Source organism: Choloepus didactylus, chromosome 6, assembly GCF_015220235.1.
Source record: "Choloepus didactylus isolate mChoDid1 chromosome 6, mChoDid1.pri, whole genome shotgun sequence".
NCBI classification, from domain to species: domain Eukaryota; kingdom Metazoa; phylum Chordata; class Mammalia; order Pilosa; family Megalonychidae; genus Choloepus; species Choloepus didactylus.
In genome coordinates, this window is record NC_051312.1 from 32,305,165 (window position 1) to 32,323,969 (window position 18,805).

The 18,805-nt window shown below is 51.0% G+C and overlaps 2 protein-coding genes across 4 annotated transcripts in view; one reads left to right on the top strand and one right to left on the bottom strand.

Annotated features, from left to right (window-relative positions):
* The first annotated feature begins 372 nt into the window (after positions 1-372).
* On the top strand, positions 373-11,501 carry ARFGAP2 (ADP ribosylation factor GTPase activating protein 2). 2 transcript variants are annotated; one of them, XM_037838572.1, is made up of 17 exons: positions 373-656; positions 826-944; positions 1,515-1,587; positions 2,173-2,304; positions 2,394-2,474; positions 3,277-3,358; positions 3,649-3,705; positions 4,386-4,427; positions 4,801-4,853; positions 5,327-5,463; positions 5,602-5,733; positions 7,710-7,838; positions 7,918-8,052; positions 9,083-9,209; positions 9,349-9,442; positions 9,562-9,680; positions 10,262-11,501. In XM_037838572.1, the coding sequence occupies exons 1-17, from the start codon at positions 585-587 to the stop codon at positions 10,280-10,282; spliced, it is 1,605 nt and encodes a 534-aa protein (XP_037694500.1). In that variant the 5' UTR covers positions 373-584; the 3' UTR covers positions 10,283-11,501. The 2 variants fall into 2 exon arrangements, with proteins under 2 accessions (XP_037694500.1, XP_037694501.1); XM_037838573.1 differs by lacking the exon at positions 4,386-4,427 and having other exon boundaries at positions 378-656.
* Positions 7,413-18,805, bottom strand: part of C6H11orf49 (chromosome 6 C11orf49 homolog) — a 320,660-nt gene continuing 309,267 nt past the window's right edge. The window contains exons 6-9 of one of the 2 annotated variants that reach the window (XM_037838577.1): positions 17,667-17,862; positions 16,873-16,982; positions 14,064-14,127; positions 7,413-11,713 (exon numbers count right to left, since the gene is read on the bottom strand). In XM_037838577.1, coding sequence (XP_037694505.1) covers positions 11,554-11,713; positions 14,064-14,127; positions 16,873-16,982; positions 17,667-17,862 — 530 coding nt within the window. In that variant the 3' untranslated portion in view covers positions 7,413-11,553. Of the gene's footprint in view, positions 11,714-12,957; positions 13,808-14,063; positions 14,128-16,872; positions 16,983-17,666; positions 17,863-18,805 lie in introns of those variants that run through there. The other variant, XM_037838576.1, reaches the window with a different exon arrangement.

Here is an 18,805-nt window from a genome sequence, read left to right on the forward strand (position 1 = left end):
GTGGTCAAGGGTTCGCCAGCTTGGTACCTACTTTGGAATTTCGGGGCCCTGACATGGGGTGGAAGGGACTCCAGGCTTGGTGTGAGCCGGCTACGGCGGGGGGCTGGGTCCTGGGGCCAGAGTTCTGAGCTAGGGGGAGCCGGGCCAGGCCGTCTTCTCGTCCAGGCCAGTCGGACTATGAGTGCTTGTTAGGACGTTAATCATTACTCACCAATCGGTTACTGGCCAGCACTAAAGCCCCCGTCCCTGGCCTCCCGGAGCCCCCGCCTTCTGGGCGTACCAAAACGTCACGTCGGCGCTGCCGAGGAGGTATGGGCCAGCCCGCGAGCCGTCGCTCCGCCCCGGCAGCCGACTGGCCCTGGTTCGGTGCGGTGTTTATTCTTGCGACCATCGTAGAACCCCAGGCTGCTGATGTCGCCGCTCCTGTCCCGCCGGCTGCTCATTGGTCCAGAGCGGGACACGCCCACCTCCGCCGCGGCCGGCTGGCGCAGAGCTGAGGCCGACCGGGTCACCCCGCCTTCTCAGCTGTGGATTGGCCCGCGTCAGGACCCGTCGGTCTCGGTTGTGTCTGGGAAGGAGAGAAAATGGCGGCTGAGCCGAGCAAGACTGAAATTCAGACTCTTTTTAAGAGGCTTCGTGCGATTCCAACCAATAAGGTGCGTGAACGTGAGGCGTGCGGAATCCGGCTCCGGCAGAGGGAAATCTCCTGACTCCCCTGGGGCCTGAGGGCGGGAGAGGGGCGAGAGGGGGCTGTTTTCCTGGGGTGTCAGCCCCCGGCCTCGACTCGGAGCTCTTGACCATTCGCTTATCGCCTTCTCTACTCAGGCCTGCTTCGACTGTGGCGCCAAGAATCCGAGTTGGGCAAGCATCACGTACGGTGTTTTCCTATGCATTGACTGCTCCGGGGTGCATCGCTCCTTGGGCGTCCATCTCAGCTTCATCAGGTGAGGTCTCCCCGCGGTTGTCGTGCCTCCTTTCTGCCGGCTGGGCCTGTGTGGTCTGCAAGGGCGAGTGGCTTCCCCGACTTGGACCTCTCTTGAGTTCGTTGTTCGGAAATCAACGATTCCACTGGAGGGAATTGCCTGTGAGGGTCGCTTGCCACCTAGGCGCTTCGTCTCCCCGTCTGGGTTGAAACTCCAGTCTATCCTGGAGGTCAGATTTGAGACTCAGAGAGTTAGTTGGGGGAAGAGTTAGCAGCTTTGACCGTTTTGTTGCTGATATATTGGCCAAGTATGTGTGAAATGAGACTGTGACTGTCTTTGAGAGGAAAGCAAGCCCATGCTGATATGTCTGGAAATTCAACCTCCTTTCTGATCTGGGGAAGTAATTAGTATCCTTTTGAAGACTTGAATGAAGAGCTAGGCTTTCCTGGACGGGTTAGAGGGGAGGAAATGGGGTGGTGGCTGATTAATATTTTCCAGGCACCTACAGCAGTGGAGGCCAAATGGCAGGTCTGTCAGGGAAGCATTTCTCCTGGTGCTTGCTGGTGGGTGACACACAACCTTTGCACACAGGTCCACAGAGTTGGATTCCAACTGGAGCTGGTTCCAGCTGAGGTGTATGCAGGTCGGCGGGAATGCCAATGCGGTAAAGCTCCTTCTACCTCCTCCTCCTGGCCCCAAAATCTATTTTTCTGCCTGGGCATTAGCTTTACCCAAAATCTATTTTTCTGCCTGGGCATTAGCTTTACAATGACTTCCTAGGAGGCCCTCTTAGTTTCTCTGTTCAGAGAGGTTTCCTGGTCTGTAAGAACACTCAACACTATTCTTTAAACTTGGAAACTGGTCACAGTCCTTCTCAAAGGGGCTTCAGATTCAAACTAAGTTGGATAGATGTTCTTGGGAGAATGGCCAAAGGAATTGAGGCCTTCACAGTCATTGAGGTCTTGTGGACCTGCCTGGAGGCAGGAAGGGCAGAGTGGGGTGGGTATGGCATGCAGTCCTCAGGTAGGGTTGAGTGAGGGTTGGATTTCAAAAAGCCATCTCAGAGAAATGGAGGCTGTGTTTTTCTGCAAGAATTTTTGAGGAACTGATAAGCTGCTGGTATAATAGAATATACCATCCTGTATAAATAAAGACTTTGCTGGTATAAGGGGTGCCTTCTTCAGCCAGTGCATTTTTGCTTTGGTGAGGATCACCTGTAGCATGCTTTCCTCTCTTCTTCACTCCCAAGACGGTTTTCTTTCGCCAACATGGGTGCACAGCCAACGATGCCAACAGCAAATATAACAGCCGAGCTGCCCAGATGTACCGGGAGAAGATCCGGCAGCTGGGGAGTGCAGCCCTGGCTAGACATGGCACTGATGTAAGTGCCTGTTCCCAGGGGTGGGGTAATGGGGGTGATAGTGGGAGTATTCAGAACCCTGTGTTCCAGGAGTGCCTTCTCCCTTACAGCTTTGGATAGACAATATGAACAGTGTTCCCAGTCACTCCCCAGAGAAGAACAACTCTGATTTCTTCACAGAACATACTCAAGTGAGTGCCCACAAGGAATGCCTTCTACAGTTGTTCCTGACAGGTGGTTTACTTACCAAGGCCAAGGCCTTCTGCAATCATGGACATGCATTCCATTTACCATGATGCTATATACAATGGATAGGGAATGTCTGGGGCCCATTGAGTTGGCTACTGCTGCCTGTTTCTCCCGTGAATGGGGGTACAGTGTGGCCCTCCTTAAGAGCGGACTCATAATGTAGTGAGGCAGGGAGGAGGAGGAGTTTCCAAGAGATTTCAGGGGCCACACACAACTTTTCCTGGATTCTTCCTCTCCAAGAAAGGCTCCGTGGCTGGGGAAAATGAAAGGATTCCCTTCCCCTGGCGCTGAGCACTGAAGTCAGACTCTGACTTTTTGCTCTTCTGCTTAGCATTTCTCTGGTATCTGCCAAGTCTCTTAAACTGTCAGAACCTCAGATGTAAAATAGAGATGTATTTATCTCATGGAGATCGTTGGGATAATTAGATGGATTTGTATGTGCAAAGTCCTTAGACTTGTGCCTGGCAAATGGTAAGTGCCAATAATTGTTAGTTGTTACTAGATTAGGGAAATGGGTTCTGGCTCTAAGTAAATAGTGGATGGGTGGAGGGGGCTATTAGTTTCTTGCTTCTTTCTTCCATAGTGAATTACATAGTGAATTTACTTGCCACGCTCCTTCCCTTATAGGCTTGGAGCAGGGCCTCATATCCACAAGGTACTAGTTAGGTTCTTGGTGCTCCTTGCCAGCAGGAGTGGCTCATTGAGGCTTCATTGAAGATTCTGAGATCTTCTTCTCCTTTTCAGCCCCCTGCCTGGGATGCACCAGCTACTGAGCCCTCAGAGACCCAGCAGCCAGTCCTACCTACAGACAGCAGTGGCCTGGCACGTGAGTTCAACCCACATTCCAACCAAGTGCTCTGGTCCTGGGAAAAGACTCAGGGCAAGGAAAGGAGCACTGGGCTGAGGGAATAGATGTAGGGGCTCCTATATCTTTGGGTGGGCAGGAATTCATTTCAATCTCTTGAAGGAAGTGGTGGCCATTTCTTTTATCCTTTGGCAGCCTTGGCAATCTGGGTAAAGCCTGTGCACTCTACTCTTGTCCCATGACTTTCCTTTAAGGAGAGGTCACAGGGTGCTTTTGAGCCTTAAACCTAACTCCCACCATTGTACCCACAGAGCCGGAGCATGGCCCCAACACAGACCTGCTTGGCACCTCACCCAAAGCCTCTCTGGGTCAGTATGTCAGCTGGTGGGTGTGGGGTAGACTGCGAGAGGGCGAGGGTGGGCCTCAGGTGCTCTTCTCGGATCTGCTGCTGCCTGGTCACATGGACCGATGCCACAGGAGACTGAGCATCCGATCTCTCTGGGGTGGGGACTGTGACTGAAGTGGTGGCTGCAACCTTGACTGCAAGGACCTTAGAGCCAGGCCCTTTGATTGATGACTCTGGGGGTCCTGGTGTGCAAGATTGGGGTCTGCCTCTGGTTATGGGTCTGGGTCTAGCCACAGTGTGGAGAGGCCAGTACAGGACTGGAGTCTGAAGCTGGGCTGGCCTGGCCGCCCATTACCCACCTTCCCTGGGGTAGGGGGGGTACCACTCTGAGCTGCTGAAGGCTGGGGGTGACATTGGCTTTCCTCAGCCAGTTCCTGGCCTGTCCTTCAGCTCTTCTCTACTCTTTCCTTAATGTTCTTCAGACATGGTTCAAGGTGAACCATTTGTTTACCTCGTTTTGTTCTGTTGAACTTTGAGGGTTGGGGCAGGAAGCCAGCATTGACCCTATGAAAACGCTGGCAAGGCTTGGTCTGAAGCTGGTCCTACAGAGGCCTCTGGGATAACTTTGGCTTTTGGGCTTGGGAGCTGTATGGAGGCTCTGGGATGGGCCCCTTGTTAGCCACAAGTCTGTCTCTCCTCCAGAGTCCGTGTTTCTGTCAGCTAAAGGGGCTCTTCCTACCAGAGGTAACCAACAGCTGCTTGGAGAGCCTGGCCCCTTGCACGTCGGCTCCCTGCTTTAGGAGCTGAGACTGGTGTTTGGCATCTGCCCCCTGCATAGCGGTCTTTATGTTGGCTCAAGGGCTTTGATTTTCTCTGGTGCTTTCAGGTATACTTTCTGGTCTCAGTTTGTTGGGAGTCAGTAACCTGTCTTAACTTTGTCTGTCTTTGGCTTGGACTGACCTGGACACCATTGTTTGGAACTGGCGGTGGCAGCTTTGCCTTCTCCTGCCTGAAGCTGTTTTTCTAGACGCTTTTGTGGTGAAGCTGCATGGTTGGACTGAGCTGTTGGCTGCTGCCACCCTTTGTCCTAGCTCATGCCTGCCTCTTTCTCACACAGAACTGAAAACCTCCATCATTGGCAAGAAGAAGCCAGCAGCAGCTAAGAAAGGGGTAGGTGGGGAGAGGCAGTCAGATTGCCTGGGTTTGCCCCTTGACTCTACCACTGGCTGTATGACTTCAACAAAGGTACTTAATGTCTGTATTCCTTACCCATGAACGGGATGTAAAGATGCCTATCTGTAAGCGGTTTCTGGCAGGAGTGAGTGAGATAATGCAACTTCAAGTGCGTAGCAGAGTGCTTGGCACATCCTGGGCCTCAGTCAGCATTAGCTGCTGTCCTTAGACCCTGAGGCCTCTGCTGGGCCTGTGCCAGCTGCCTCATGACCTTTATCAACTGTGCTTGTGCCCAGCTTCAGCAGAACCACTGTTAACTCGCTCAGCCATCCTGAATGCTCTCCTGTTACTACTCTAAGCTTTATGAAACAACCCCTTCCTCATAGATGTGGGTAGAGTTTTCATGCCAGGGAGGGCTCAGGTGAGATGGTGGTTGGCATGGCCCCATATCCCCTGATTCTCCCTCCCAGTTGGGTGCCAAGAAAGGGCTAGGAGCCCAGAAAGTAAGCAGCCAGAGCTTCAGTGAGATTGAGCGGCAGGCCCAGGTGGCCGAGAAGCTCCGGGAGCAGCAGGCAGCCGATGCCAAGAAGGAGGCTGAGGAGTCCATGTGAGTGGTTGCCCTGGGGCCCCCCAGCAACTTTTGTGCTTGGGGCAGGGCAGAGATGGAAGTGGGTGGGTTGGGTGGGCAGGCAGGTAGGGCAAGTCAAGATGGGTGCTGGCCTCTTGACATGTTTTTCTTTCCAAGGGTTGCCTCCATGCGTCTGGCCTACCAGGAGCTCCAGATTGATCGTAAGAAGGAGGAGAAAAAGCTACAGAATCTGGAAGGGAAGAAGCGTGAGCAGGCAGAGAGGCTGGGCATGGGCTTGGTATCCCGAAGGTGAGGCTCAGCCCAGGGGTGTGGTGGGGAAAGGCTGTTATTCTTTGGAATCACTGCAGGTTCTTCCCGTCAGTTGTAGGTTGGGCTTCTGGGTTTAGCCTTTGTTCAAGGCTGAATAGATCATTTTGCTTATTGTCTTAAAACACTAGTGCAATGTTTGGCATAAAGTAGGTGTGTACTTAATATTTGTTGAATGAATGAAACATAGCATCAGATACTAGTTTGATATGCTCAGGAGACCAGGGTGGTGTTTCTTAGAGGGGGTGCTAATGGCCCTGTTTGAGCAGGACAGGTTTTTATTTTGCAAGGCCTCTCTGAGAATTGTAGGGCTGTTGTTAACATCCTTCACCCCTGTGAACTAAATGCCAATTTGCTAACAGATGCTATAATCCCCAAATACCCCCACACATTGCAGACACCCTTTGGATGGGCAGTATCCTTGTTTGAGTACCACTGGGCTTGTGTTGCTGTGGTTTTCTTAAAAAAACAAAAAAAGGGATTGCAAATTGGTTCTGCTCATGCATTTTGTTTGCTCTGCACTACGAGTTAAACATACAGAGCTTCCAGTAATAAATCTAGAGTTTTTGGCTTCTCAAAAAAATCAGAATATCCTAGGGTGCAGGGGGCCAGCATTCCTGGCTGTAGTTAGCTTGGTGCCGATGGCGGCTGCTCCTTTATAGGGGACATGAGCTCTGCCATTGACCTTACTACAGAAACCCGCAGTCTCATGCATTCAGTTTCCACAGATGAGAAAATTGAGACCTAGAGCAATGAAGCAACTTGCCCAGAGCCACAAAACTAGTAATTGGCAGAATTAGATTTTGAACACAGACCCATTTGCTTCCAAATTCAGTGTTTTGGGCCCTTATGCCCTACTTCCCTGGAAGAAGACGAGGCTGGGTATTTTTTACTTAATCTTTTAGAGCATGTGCCAATTGGATTTCATTCATTCCATTTCAGTCTTTGTGGTGCCGTTGTAACAGCTAATCAGCGAAACATAAAATTTTAATCCTGAAAAGGACTTTAGGTCACCACCCCTTCTTCCATTTTGGTCACATAGGAGTTACTGGGTTAAAGGGTAAGGACAGTTTTTCAGCAGTTAAAAGCTGGGAACTACATATATATATATATGAGTATGTATATACTTTTTCTTTTTATAGATATGTATTTATATATATATGTATATATATTTTTTGTGGTGGAAGAATTTTACTTAAGTCCAGCACACCCTCTTTACACCTTAATTGTAAAATATTTACTCCCTGGGGTTCTCCCACCTAAAAACTGTATATATTTTAAAAATGAATTTATTTAAATCAAATTGATCCTGAAAGTGTCTCTGTGAAGCAAGACAGAAGAGGAAACAGAGGCATCAAGAATTGGTACTGCCTCCCAATTAGTTAAATTGGTCTTAGTGGATAAAGCCAGGCTTTGTGCTTTGAAATGCTTTCTTTAAAGAAAAAAAAAGGTGGAGGGGGGCTGGGAACAGGGGATAATTAAGCACTTATCCTTTGATGCCACTAGACTTGTTTCTCTGGTTCTGGGTCAGTTTTTATCTTTTCATTTGTGTGTGTGTGTGTGTCTCAGTGAAGGATATGGTTCATGGTGCAGCAAGCTTGAGAGCTGTTCTTAAGGACAGAGCACTATCATTTAGTGTGCATTATTATTAAAGTAAAATAGATAAACAGTATCTGCCAGGGAACTTTAGCTAATGTGTAGACGATTTGGGGGCATGCTGCTTTGTTCACACATCCCTAGCACTTGCTGTTGGGTCACAGCCAGCTGCTTCACTCATTGATGTTACATTACATGCTGGGCCCTGACTGTGGCATTGCCCAGTCCCAAGCACAGGTAGGGAGAGAAGGCTCTGGATGGTGACCAGCAAAGGAGAACCCAGGCTTATGTCAGTCTTCTCTTGTGTGGTGACACTAGTGTTTACCTCTGGTCTCGTGCCTTGGCTCTGCTGCTTTCCACAGTTCTGTCTCCCACTCGGTGCTGTCTGAGATGTTGGTGATCGAGCAGGAAACCCCAGTGAGTGCAAAATCCTCCCGCTCACAGCTGGACTTGTTTGACGATGTTGGTACTTTCGCCTCTGGACCCCCAAAGTAAGGCTATTGTTGGGGAGCAGACTTGGCTACCATGCTCCTCATCAGGCTTCTCTGAGCCACTCTGCTTTCTCCCCAGGTACAAGGACAACCCCTTCTCCTTGGGGGAAAGTTTTGGTTCACGCTGGGACACAGATGCCACCTGGGGTATGGACAGGGTAGAGGAGAAGGAACCAGAAGTGACCATCTCAAGCATCCGGCCTATTTCAGAAAGGTAGCATGGTCTAAGGCAGCACTGTGCAGTTGAACTTTCTCTGATTAAGGACAATTTCAGAATCTGCTGTCCAATGTGGTAGCTACTAGCCATGTGGCTGTGAGCCCTTGAAATGTGGTAAGTGCAGCAAAGGAACTAAAATTTTAATTTGGTTTGATTTTAGTAAATTTAGATTTCAATAGCCACATGTGGGCTGGTGGCTACCATATTAGACACACAGGAATCAGGCTTTGGTTGGAAGTGTGTTGTATTATCACAGAGGGCCTGGGAGCCTCGTTTGCTTGGGACCCGTTACTCTGGCAGGAGGGGCCTGATTTAATGCTTCAGTCCTGACTGCCCACAGTTAAGTGTCTCTGGCCCCTGTCTTATTTTTCAGTTTATCAAAAAAACCATTATCCTGTTTTAATCTACTAATTGATAAGTGATTTGTAAATCATCCATGTGTAAAATGGGGATATAAGTAACTACTTCACAGGGTCACTGGAAGGATTAAATTATATTAAATGTAATTGAATTAAATATAATGAAACTGGTACAACACCTTGGCCAGTATCTGTGCTAATTCAGCGTTAGGTAGGAGTGACCATACAGTTTTTCATCCACACTAGGGTGCTTTTGACAGTAAAAGTGGGATACTATTAATAATTATGATAGGAGAGTAGGCATAAACGAGGACTATCCTTGGCAGACCAAGACATATCATCCCCCTAGTCTTAGGCAAGCAGTTTAGTAGTTGGTGTAGCAGTAGTGACCTCCTGAACCTTGACATAAGCTCTAGTGGTTTGGGGCAGAGCCCATAAGCTCTCTGTGCCTTGTCTTCATTGTGAGGGGAGGGCTCTCAGAGCATCCCTTTGGAGGCTCCTCATGCATGGGAGAGGGCCCCAGGTAGACTGGGGACAGTAAGCCATCTTCACAGTGTTTTTTGGTGGAAGATTAATAAAAGTCTTTGGTACTTTCTTTGACCTCTGAACTCTGCCTCCCTTGGTGTCATGGGAAGGGTTAGAGATGTTGTTGCACATCCATCCCTCAGAGCCACAAACCGGAGGGAAGTGGAGATCCGGAGCTCAGGCCCCGAGTCCAATGAGGCGTGTCAGAAATTTGCAGGAGCCAAAGCCATCTCGTCTGACATGTTCTTTGGGCGGGAGGTGGATGCCGAGGTAAGTGGAGTTGGCTACCCTGAGGCTGGGGGAAGCAGGTCCTAGATGCAGAGCTTCCTCCCTGCCACCACTTTGGCCTTCATGGGTCCTGGGTCATTGGCCAAAACATCCCCAGGGCCTTGCCTTTTCTTCCCCACAGCATGAAGCCCGGTCTCGGTTACAGCAGCTCTCAGGCAGCAGCGCCATCAGCTCTTCAGACCTCTTTGGGGAAGTGGATGGCACTCATGGAGCAGGTGGGGCCCCAAAGGGGTGGTAGATAACAAAGGAGGCCTGTGAGCTATGCTGGAGGGCCCTGTTGGATGGGAAGGACTTCTTGCAGGGCTCCGGGTCACCCCTTCCCTTGTGCTTACAGGCAGTGTATCTCTGGGGAATGTGCTCCCTACAGCTGACATTGCACAGTTTAAACAGGGTGTCAAGTCTGTGGCTGGGAAGATGGCTGTGCTAGCTAATGGTGTGATGAATTCTTTGCAGGTGAGGCTGCTTGACCTGGGGTAGGAAGGGGTCTAACATGTATTGCTTAGAGGTTTGCCTTCTCTACCATGCTCATACACTGTTGACTGTTGCTGGGTAGACACCCTTGACCTCAGAGACAGCACTTTGTTTTCTTGGAGGGGCAGCATCCTTCCTTTGAGTTCTTCGCCGGGCTGAGGCCTCTCCCTAAAATGATAAAATGATGCTGTGTCCACATTGATCTTTTCCCCAGTCCTGTCACCTGTGCCATTCTTTCTTTTTTTTTGGAAGGAAGTCACTAGGTACAGCCCACACTTAATGGAGTACCACTCTTTCTTTATCCCTTCCCAGCTCTGTGAGATCAGGCAGGCTTCCTCCTTGGGTTCTGACCACAACCCCCTTCCCAAGTCAATAAAATATAAAAAGTCTCTGCTGTGGTGACACTGGTGGTTGGAGGCCCACCTGATGTCACTGTGAACTCCCACCTTGTGGGTGCTCAGAGCCCCCTGTAGTCCCACTTCTGCTGTGGTGTGTATTGGGGGAGAGGTGGGAAGGCACTGCAGGTTAGAGACTGACCTTGTTTTTCTTTCCCCCACCTCCAGGATCGCTATGGTTCCTACTGATCGGGCTCCAGGGCTCAGGCCTTTGTTGGTAACAGCAAGAAACCTGATTCCCAGGCCAGGGATGCTTGCCTTGGGGAAGCTATGGAGGATTTGTTACTTTATATGTGTGGTGTGTGAGCCGGGTGGCTTTTGAGGACCTTGGGTGAGGGGAATGGTCAGTACCAGCCCTTGTCCTCTGCCTGTGGATTGAGCCCTTTATTCTGTTCCCCTCATATCCCTTTTCTTGTGTGCCAGATTACTGTCCTTCCAGTCCTACACCCCAAAGCTGCTGCTCACTTGCCCTGACACACTGGGAGTAAGGGGAGGGATTTCCCTTAGGGTGGCTTTTTCTGGGTCCAGCCCTTCCTCAAGTAGGGAGAATGAAAAGAGTGAGGCTTTTTTTGCTGGCTCTAGGATCCTTCTGGGTAGTCTGGGGCTTGGGCCTTAGTCCTCTGGAACCAGTGGGGGAGAGGCCTGGAAAGAGTTCTGCTATTGACCAACCCCAGGGAAGAGAGGCTCTGGACTTACTGCTCCTGCCACCAGGGGCTTCTGGATGCTAGGAGAGGGCATGGGAGGAGATGGACCTTCGTCTGGGCCTTACTAAGGGCTAGAAACTTCACCTGGAACCTGAAGGTTTCATTTGGGATCAGACTAGAGGCTCGAGTGCTCTTCTGCTCCTTTCCTGCCTTACCACCCCTTTTAAGAGTGCTCACTTGGACTGTCAGGGGGAGGATTACTTCTCTTGGGTATCTCTGGACCACAGGACCCTCTGCCCCTCCTGAGACTTTTCTCTGCCCCTTCTTTGCCTGGTCGGTGGCCTTGGTGGGTCTCATCTGCCCTGCACCCTGACTTGGGAGGCTGTGTGCCTACTACCGGCTAAGGAAGCAGAGGACATGAGGGACAGAAGCAGGCCCCTGGGACTCACCTTTCTTCTGCATCATCCTGGGCTTAGGTCTGTACAGCACCCCACCAGTGAGCACTTGAGGGGCTGCAGAGCTTCAGGCCTTCCCCTCTGGCAGCTGGGCCTTGCACTGTGTCGTCCTTGGTGCCATCTTCCCCTGCCTTGCTGGCAGTCTGGGCCCAGCCCTCCCTTTGGGTTGTGGGTTAGGGTCCCAAGCAACACAGACCACTCTACCCCCTCCCCCAAAAGGATGTGACTTTTCTTTCTGGACTGTTTGTATTGAAACAAAATGGTGTCAAAATAAAGCCCCTCTGGGGCCCAGGGCCCCTGTTGATCTGAGCTGAAGTGTCCTCTCTGGATCCTGCCTCCCTGCCAGTGCAGGCCCCTTGCCTCACTCTCTGGGCTCCCACTGATACTGGTAGGACGTTGGTGCAGAAGCTGAGGGCACTCTCTCCAGGGCCTCCAGCTTCTCTCTTCTCTGAAAGCCAAAGGCCCCTGGCTCCTCGGCCCTGTGCTGCTGCCAGGTCCAGTGCAGCCTTGACCTCACCACCCTGTTGCACGCAGAGGAAAGAGCTGGTATTAGTTGGCCCTTTAACTCATCCACTGAGCCATGTGGCTGAGGGCAGGCGAGCCACTTGAGCCAATGACACAGCAACCCTGCAGGCTCCTCATGATGGGATTGGCTGGGGGTGTATTTCTTACTGGAGTTTAAAAAAAAAACAGACTTAAATGGAACTCAGATCTAGGAAGAAAGGATGTGTGTTTGTGTATAAACCCCTGACTTGGCCACCCATTTTAGGAGCTCATGAAACATTTCTGTTCCACCTCAGGGGTCCTCAGGGTACAGATGAAAACTGCTGGTCTGGGAAGTGATAATTAGAAGGGATGGGTAGAGGGAGCCGTGGGGCAGTGATTCCCAAAGAGTGGGTCTGGGGCTTGCAGCTTGGGAATCATCTGGCATGTTCATTAAAAATTTCAGATTGCTGCCCCCCCCCCCCCCAATCAGGTGCAGAATCAGATTCTGGGGCTTGGTAATTAGCATGGTAAAGAACCTTCCTACATGATTTTGATGTACACCAAGATTTAAGAATTGCTTTCCTGGGGTGGAAGCTGGAGATGGGTGTGGCCCAGAGGCTTCGCCATGTGGCCTGGAGCTCCTTTAGTTCTGGTACTCCCAGTCCTGGCCTGGGGCACTGCAGGGCTTTGGGAGCCATTCCCTGCAACTATCCAGTGGGACTGGTCTGGGCAGGAATGAGCCCAAAAGGATGTGTGAGCCCAGTGGTGGTGACACGGCATCAGGGGAGCAGCCTCCCCTGCCTGGGCCCCTGGGTATACACGGCATCAGGGGAGCAGCCTCCCCTGCCTGGGCCCCTGGGTATATTTTACTTTCTGGAGGGTCCCCTACCTCATTCTAGGAAGTTGCAGGAAGCCTGTGTACCTCAGGCCTGCCGTCTGTCAGTTGCATCCCCACTGCCTTAGCCCAGAGCAGGTGTTTGGCCAATGTTTAAAGAACCCATGGCTGGAAGGCTGTGCAATGCTAACCTGTCTGTTGCCAAGGTCTGCGAAGCAATGGGAACCTGGTCTTGAACCCTCCAGGCCTCAGTTTCCCAAAGGTGCATTCAGCTGTTAGCACCTTTGGAGCTGGGGGTTGCTCCCAGGTGCCTGAACATAAGCCCCTTTGCTCATCATCTGAGGTAGGTCTCCAGGCTTGGGTGAATCTCTGGCCCCTGCCCCCCAGTCCTGCTGCAAAAGTTAGGACACAGCACCAAAAACCCAAACTCACCCCTTCCCTTCACCCCCTCCTCAGTCTAGTGGCTTGAGATGCACCACTTATCAGACACAAGGGACCTTTATTCATTTCACATATATTAACTATTAGACAAAGGAGAATTGAAGCAGGTTTTGGAAGTGAAATTGTCTTGACCCACCCTTCATCCTATTATGGCTGGTGGCTGTTCTTCGAGCAGAAGGCCACAGTGGTTATATCCCCCCAGCACTTGCATCTCTGGCCTCACCCTTGACCATGCCAGCCCCTTCATTGGCTATTCATGGTCTCCCACTTAATGGAGTTGTGAAAAGATGAACCTTTTCAGGGAACTAGCACAGTTTGGCTGAGAAGAGACTGGTCGTGCCCAAGAGGTTGGGAGGATTGTCAGCAAAAGGACAAGGCCAGGTTCCCTTCCCAGTGACCAGATGGCCCAGCTCTATCTATCTCCTGTCAGCTTGGGACCTGACTACAGCCCAAGGACTGACCGAGCCAGTGAGAGTAGGCTGTTCACTTGTAGGGCCGCTGCTTGGCTTGGCTGATCACCAGGAGCCTACAGGCATATCTTTGGGCTGGGGCTGTTATGCAGCCTTTTCACCAGCAGAGGGAGGAATGGCACAGGTGCTGGAGAGGAGGTTGGGTGGGAATCCCAGGAGCTGGGCTGGGAACAAAGGGCAGGATTGTAGGCAGGACCCCTCAGATGCCTCAAGTCTCAGACTCGTCTGTCTCTTCAGTGGAGCCATCGCTCTCTGCATCCAGTTTGCGGGAGTGATGGAGGGGCCTCCAGGGGGAGCCAACCCGGGAAGGGGTCCGGGAAGGCAAGCAGCTGACCTCTGGATTGGCAGTGACCGAGTTGACCAGGCCTGGGACCTGGACCAGCCTGAAGGAGGGAAGAAGCCCCAAGGGCAGCGAGGTGCCTCCTGTCCAAAGACCAGGGCCTCCGTGCTCACTCTTGCGTTTGGATGAACCCATGGTCTTTGGCTCCAAAGACTCAAAGAGAAGACACCTCAGGCCTCGGCTGGCCCCCAACGTGGGGTGGTACCAACAAGCCTCATGTGACCCATGATGGGACAAGGCCATGTCTGACTGAAGTTTGGCCCCCACAAGGGGGCAGCATCTTCCCCCCTGACACTTACAGCCTTTCCAGCTCTTCATCCATGGCTGGATCATGCATCAGGTCCCCCTTGTCAGGCAAAGCTCCTAGGAAAGAGTTGAGAAGCAAACTTAATCTCAGGGTCCTTCAGCCAGGCTCCAGTCCAGCAGCCCCATTCCCAGCAGATGCCTCCATGTCGCTCACCTTCATGTCTGCCTATTCTGCCTCTGGGAGGGCTGACCTAAAAGATTTTGGCAAGAGCTCATAATAGAGGTGTAGAAGGACTGCTATATGGGCCAAAGAGCAGTCATGGAGGAGGAAGTCTTGGGTGCCGCTTGATAAATTTCAAACCTTGCTTCTCACCACCCCCCACTTGGGCAGACACCACAGCTAAGGAGACGTTCCCAAACCTCAGGCTCACTGCATTAATAGGGCATTCTCCTCCCAAGACTAGGTGGTGGATTGTTAGTTGGTGCTGGGGGTTTAGTCCTTCCTTGAGGTCTCAGTACTGGGGCTGAAAAGGAGCCAGAGACACGTGATGGGGCCCAGGCTGTCCCTCAAGACCAGATATTATCAGTTCTGTACCCCCAAGTCAGGGTGGCCTCCAGGGAGGGTCCCAGATATGAGAAGAAAAGGGGGGATCCTTTTTGCAAGCTCCATTTTGCATGGCCAGGAGCGGCCAGGAAGGGAGCAGTCCCGTCTCTGTTCTGTCACACACTTTCTCTGAGATCGCAGACAAACCCCAATCTCTCTGAGTTGGTTTCCTTAGCTATAAACTAAAGGAAGTTAATTCTCTGATATTGGGTAGAAGTGAGAGGAGAGACTTTTGGATGCTCCCAGGAGCTGTTAACAGTGGGAGGAAAGGTGAAGCTGAAGTTTGCAGATAGGAAGAATTATCACCAGCAAATTGTTGAGAGCCAAGAGCTCGCTGGTGGTTAGAATCTAGATTTGGCAGTCAAGAATGCTTTCTCGAGAAAGACTCAAAATTACCCAAAACCAAAGTTTTGGTAATGGATGGTGGTGATGGCGACGCAATATTGTGAACATAATTGACAGTGCTGAATTAAATATTTGAATGTGGTTAAAAGGGGAAATTGTAGATATGTTACTAGAATAAAAAATTAAAAAAAATAGGACTGTACAATACAGTGAACTCTAATGTACAATAATATTCTGTCATCAGTTGTAACAAAGGTAGCACACTAATGTATGGTGTTAATGGGGGGAGGGGTATATGGGAACTCTGTATTTTCTGCATGTTTGTCTAAATCTACAACTTATCTAATAAAAAAAAAAAATTATTCATCTGGCTCTAGTTCAATTCCCATGTTTTCCAAAGCTTGCTCTGTTAGCGGCTTTCAAACTGTCCTATGGAACACTCTCATTCTTTGGGGTTGCCCTGGGGACTAAGGTACAGAGCCACCCCTCTACACAACTGGCTTTAATCTGAAAGAGGGTATCTCCAGACTTCTCTTTCGGACACCCTCCAGATGAGGGCAGAGATCATCTGCTTCTTTATATCTCCCACTCCACCCAGTATTAGTGCTCAGTAAAAGTTGTTAAGTGATTGTCCTTTTTAAAGGCTGTTAGAAGTGAGGGCTTGAGGTTAGTCCAGGCTGTGACCCAGTTGCTAGTTATTTTTTCCTTTCCTTCCTAGCAGCTGTGATGGTGGAAAGGAAGGGAGAGTGACCATTTACCTGGGAGTGTCAAAGAAAACCTAAGCAAATCCCTACCCAGCACCCTCTCACTCTTGACTTGGGACTTCCATTTTGTCTCCTTTCTACTCCTACTCCATTCACTTAGTTAAAGGGTTCCTGGGCCTGTGCATGTCCCAGGAATAGACCCAGGATGACCAGGCTGCCAGGTGGGTGCCTGCTTGAGTGCACCCTCAGTCAGTCCTGCTGGGGTTTGGGCTCCCATGGATCCCAGTAGCATCCCCTCACAGGCTCTATACTAGTTAAGATAGTAACTATAAAGCATTGAGGAAAGTACTTGGTCTACTGTGGTTGGCACTTAATAAATGTTACTTTACTTCCCTTTGACCCATTTCCAGCCACAGAGAATCCCAGAACAGGCAAAAGGAAGGGGAATTCTGTGTGTCTCTTTGAGAGTCAGGACCTGGGATCCTGAGAATACTTGGAGTATCTCTTCACGAGAGAGACAAGAACCCAAGCTCCAGGAGGCTGGTAGCCTGGTGGCTCTTCCCTCAGGAGATCAGTAGGTGGGAGGGGGGCAGGACAAGATTGGGTGGAGAAGGCCAGAGATAAGGAACACAACTGGTGAGAACCAAATGATGACAGGGAAAGCTGGGCCAGTGCAGGCCTCTTCCTTTTTCTGTTCCCTCTCAGACTAATAAGAATTATTTTTTTTTTCTAGCTGGGGAAAAAAGGCTTCCTCAGACACACCTTTGCCCTGTTTACAAATGGGATTCAGTTCTCTTTGATGTTTAACCTCCACTGAGTAAAGAGCTCTCAGTCTGCCCAACCTGCAGGCCACTCCCCAAAGCAGAACTGGGGATTCTATGGGGAGGGGCTGGGCATGCCCCTGCCATGGAGAGGCTGCTTCATGTTGGGGCAGGGCTTGGGGCTGGGCAGGCTATCCCAGTGTCAGAGGACTAAGAGGGCACTGTCTTTTTTTTTTTCCCCCAAATTTAGAACATTTTTATTACTCCAGAAAGGCAGTCTTTTGTCATGCCCATTCCAGCTCCCTAGGACACAGAGTACAGCTCTGAGAAGTCAAGGCAGAGATAGTGATGTCCCCCTCCCCCCGCCCCGGGGAGGCTGTATCTGCCAATAGAGGCTGGCTCCTACCTGGCTTTGTCTTTTGGGTGGCCACAGCCAGCACTGGCTTACCTAGGGCTTGGTTGATTCCGTTATGCTTTGAGAGAGCCACAAGGAATCCATAGAAGGTCAGTCTCTGAACGTTGCTTAGGACCTCTTTGACCAGAGCTGGGGGTGGGCAGCTAGAAAGGAGAGTACAGGTGTCAGATTCAAAGGCTAGCAAGTCTAGTGCCATCTTTTCATTCATACCTTTAGGCTTAGTAGGATTCCCAAAGCTAAGACTGAGGAGCCTACCAGGCCTAGGGAGCCTGTCCACCCCAAGGAGCATCAGGCCCTGGGGGAGCATGGTGATGTCCAGAAGCAAGACCTGGACTATAGGCAGGAAGGGCTGGTGTGTCCACTGACTGGTGATTCCCCTGGGGGTTGTGGGAGAGTGGGGAGGAGGAAATGGCTACAGGTGACAGCCTCTTCTTGCAGGAGACCAAAACTGGTTGTGCTGTCCCTAAGGGCACTTTGTGCCACACAGGATAGCTTAACTCTCCCTTTCTGTAGGAAAGTTTTGTAGCATGAATGTTCTTTCCTTCTCTCTAAAAAGTCAGGGCCAAGCTCTTTCCTAGTAAGGAGAAGGGGACAAAGCTGGTCATCTATAGCTGGTCTTGCCCAAATGAAAGCAACCTTTCTAAGCAAGCCGACTGGGAAGCCTTTCAGGTAACTTGCTGGTTTGGGGGTGCTGTTCTAATGGCTAGTAGGACCGTGAAGGGTCTTGGAAGCCCTGGACCAATCAGAGCATCCCGCTAGGGATCTGTTCCAAAAGCCTGCAGCCTTGGATCTTTGGGGCAGAGGTGGGGTCTGCGCCCATTTCTCACCTGTACTTGTACCGATCACACAGGTTCTCCAGGCACTGGCAGAACAGCGACGCCTCTACTCCCTCCAGCATGCTAGCCTCGCCCAAGGCAGGCCGCTGACGGTGTTGACCGCTGGACGATGTTGGCACAATCACCGTATTGGGGTTCTTGCCTGTTAGCAGGTCCTGATAGATGGCAGCCACACTCTCCAGGAATTCTGGGTACCATAGGGAAGGGGGCATAGTTCAGGCAGGGAGGATGTATTTTGTCCCTTCTCTGTGTTCCCTTCTCATGTTTGTTTGGCTGCAAACCAGCCTCAGTGCCCAAGGCCCAGTGTGTGGAGATCAGAAGCCCTTGAGCTTGTGTGGTCACAACACTCAGGACACTAATCTGTGTTTCAGCTCCAATGCCCTGACCTCTGGGCAGTTGTTCCTGGCCCCTGAGACTAGGTGAGATTCCCCATTACATGTTTTCACAGCACCCCATATTTTTTTGTAGCATTTATCCAAGGACTAGTTTTCTGTGTAATTATTTGTTTACTCTGTCTCCTTGCTACAATGTTAGATCCTTGGACAAAGACAGGGATCATGCCTTGTTAACCTCTTTCCCCAGCATCTAACACTATGCCTGGCACACATAAAATGCTATGTGTATCTTTTGAAAGAATGAATGTGGGCATGCTCCCACTGGAAAGCCCCATCTTGTGAGGCCACCTGACTCTCCAACTTAAGAAAGCATGTTGGAGTACCAGTGAGGAAGAGAGAAAGCCTGCCATCTCCTAACTTAGTACACATGTGAAGTTGTTTCCAAACTGTAGTGATGGAGCCACTGTTAGTAACCACTGACTTGTGGCCCGTCTCATCTCTGACCCTCCCACTTCTGTGCGGTGCTGTGCTGCTCAAGGCCTGGTGCTGCTGGCCCACCCTTCCGGGAGTGCTGGGAGAAGAGGGCCCAGGGAGGTGGCGATGGGAAACGTTCTCCCCACACACTGCTCCTCCTCTAGGGAGCTTCAGAGAAAGGGCAAAGAGATGCCCAGAGCTGCTAAGAGCAGGTGGCCAGGCCCCAGGCTCCAATCCCTGTCTGACCAGGCCCTTGGGCTGCCAGCGAGTAAACAGAATGTGGCGCCTAAGTGAGGCTAGCGCTGGCAGGAAGGCCATCCC

Coding starts and splice junctions, on each gene's coding strand:
- ARFGAP2 (XM_037838572.1), top strand. CDS start 585: ATGGCGGCTGAGCCGAGCAAGACTGAAATTCAGACTCTTTTTAAGAGG. Junction 2,475..3,276: donor TCTTCACAGAACATACTCAA/GTGAGTGCCCAC, acceptor TCTCCTTTTCAG/CCCCCTGCCTGGGATGCACC. Junction 5,464..5,601: donor AAGGAGGCTGAGGAGTCCAT/GTGAGTGGTTGC, acceptor TTTCTTTCCAAG/GGTTGCCTCCATGCGTCTGG.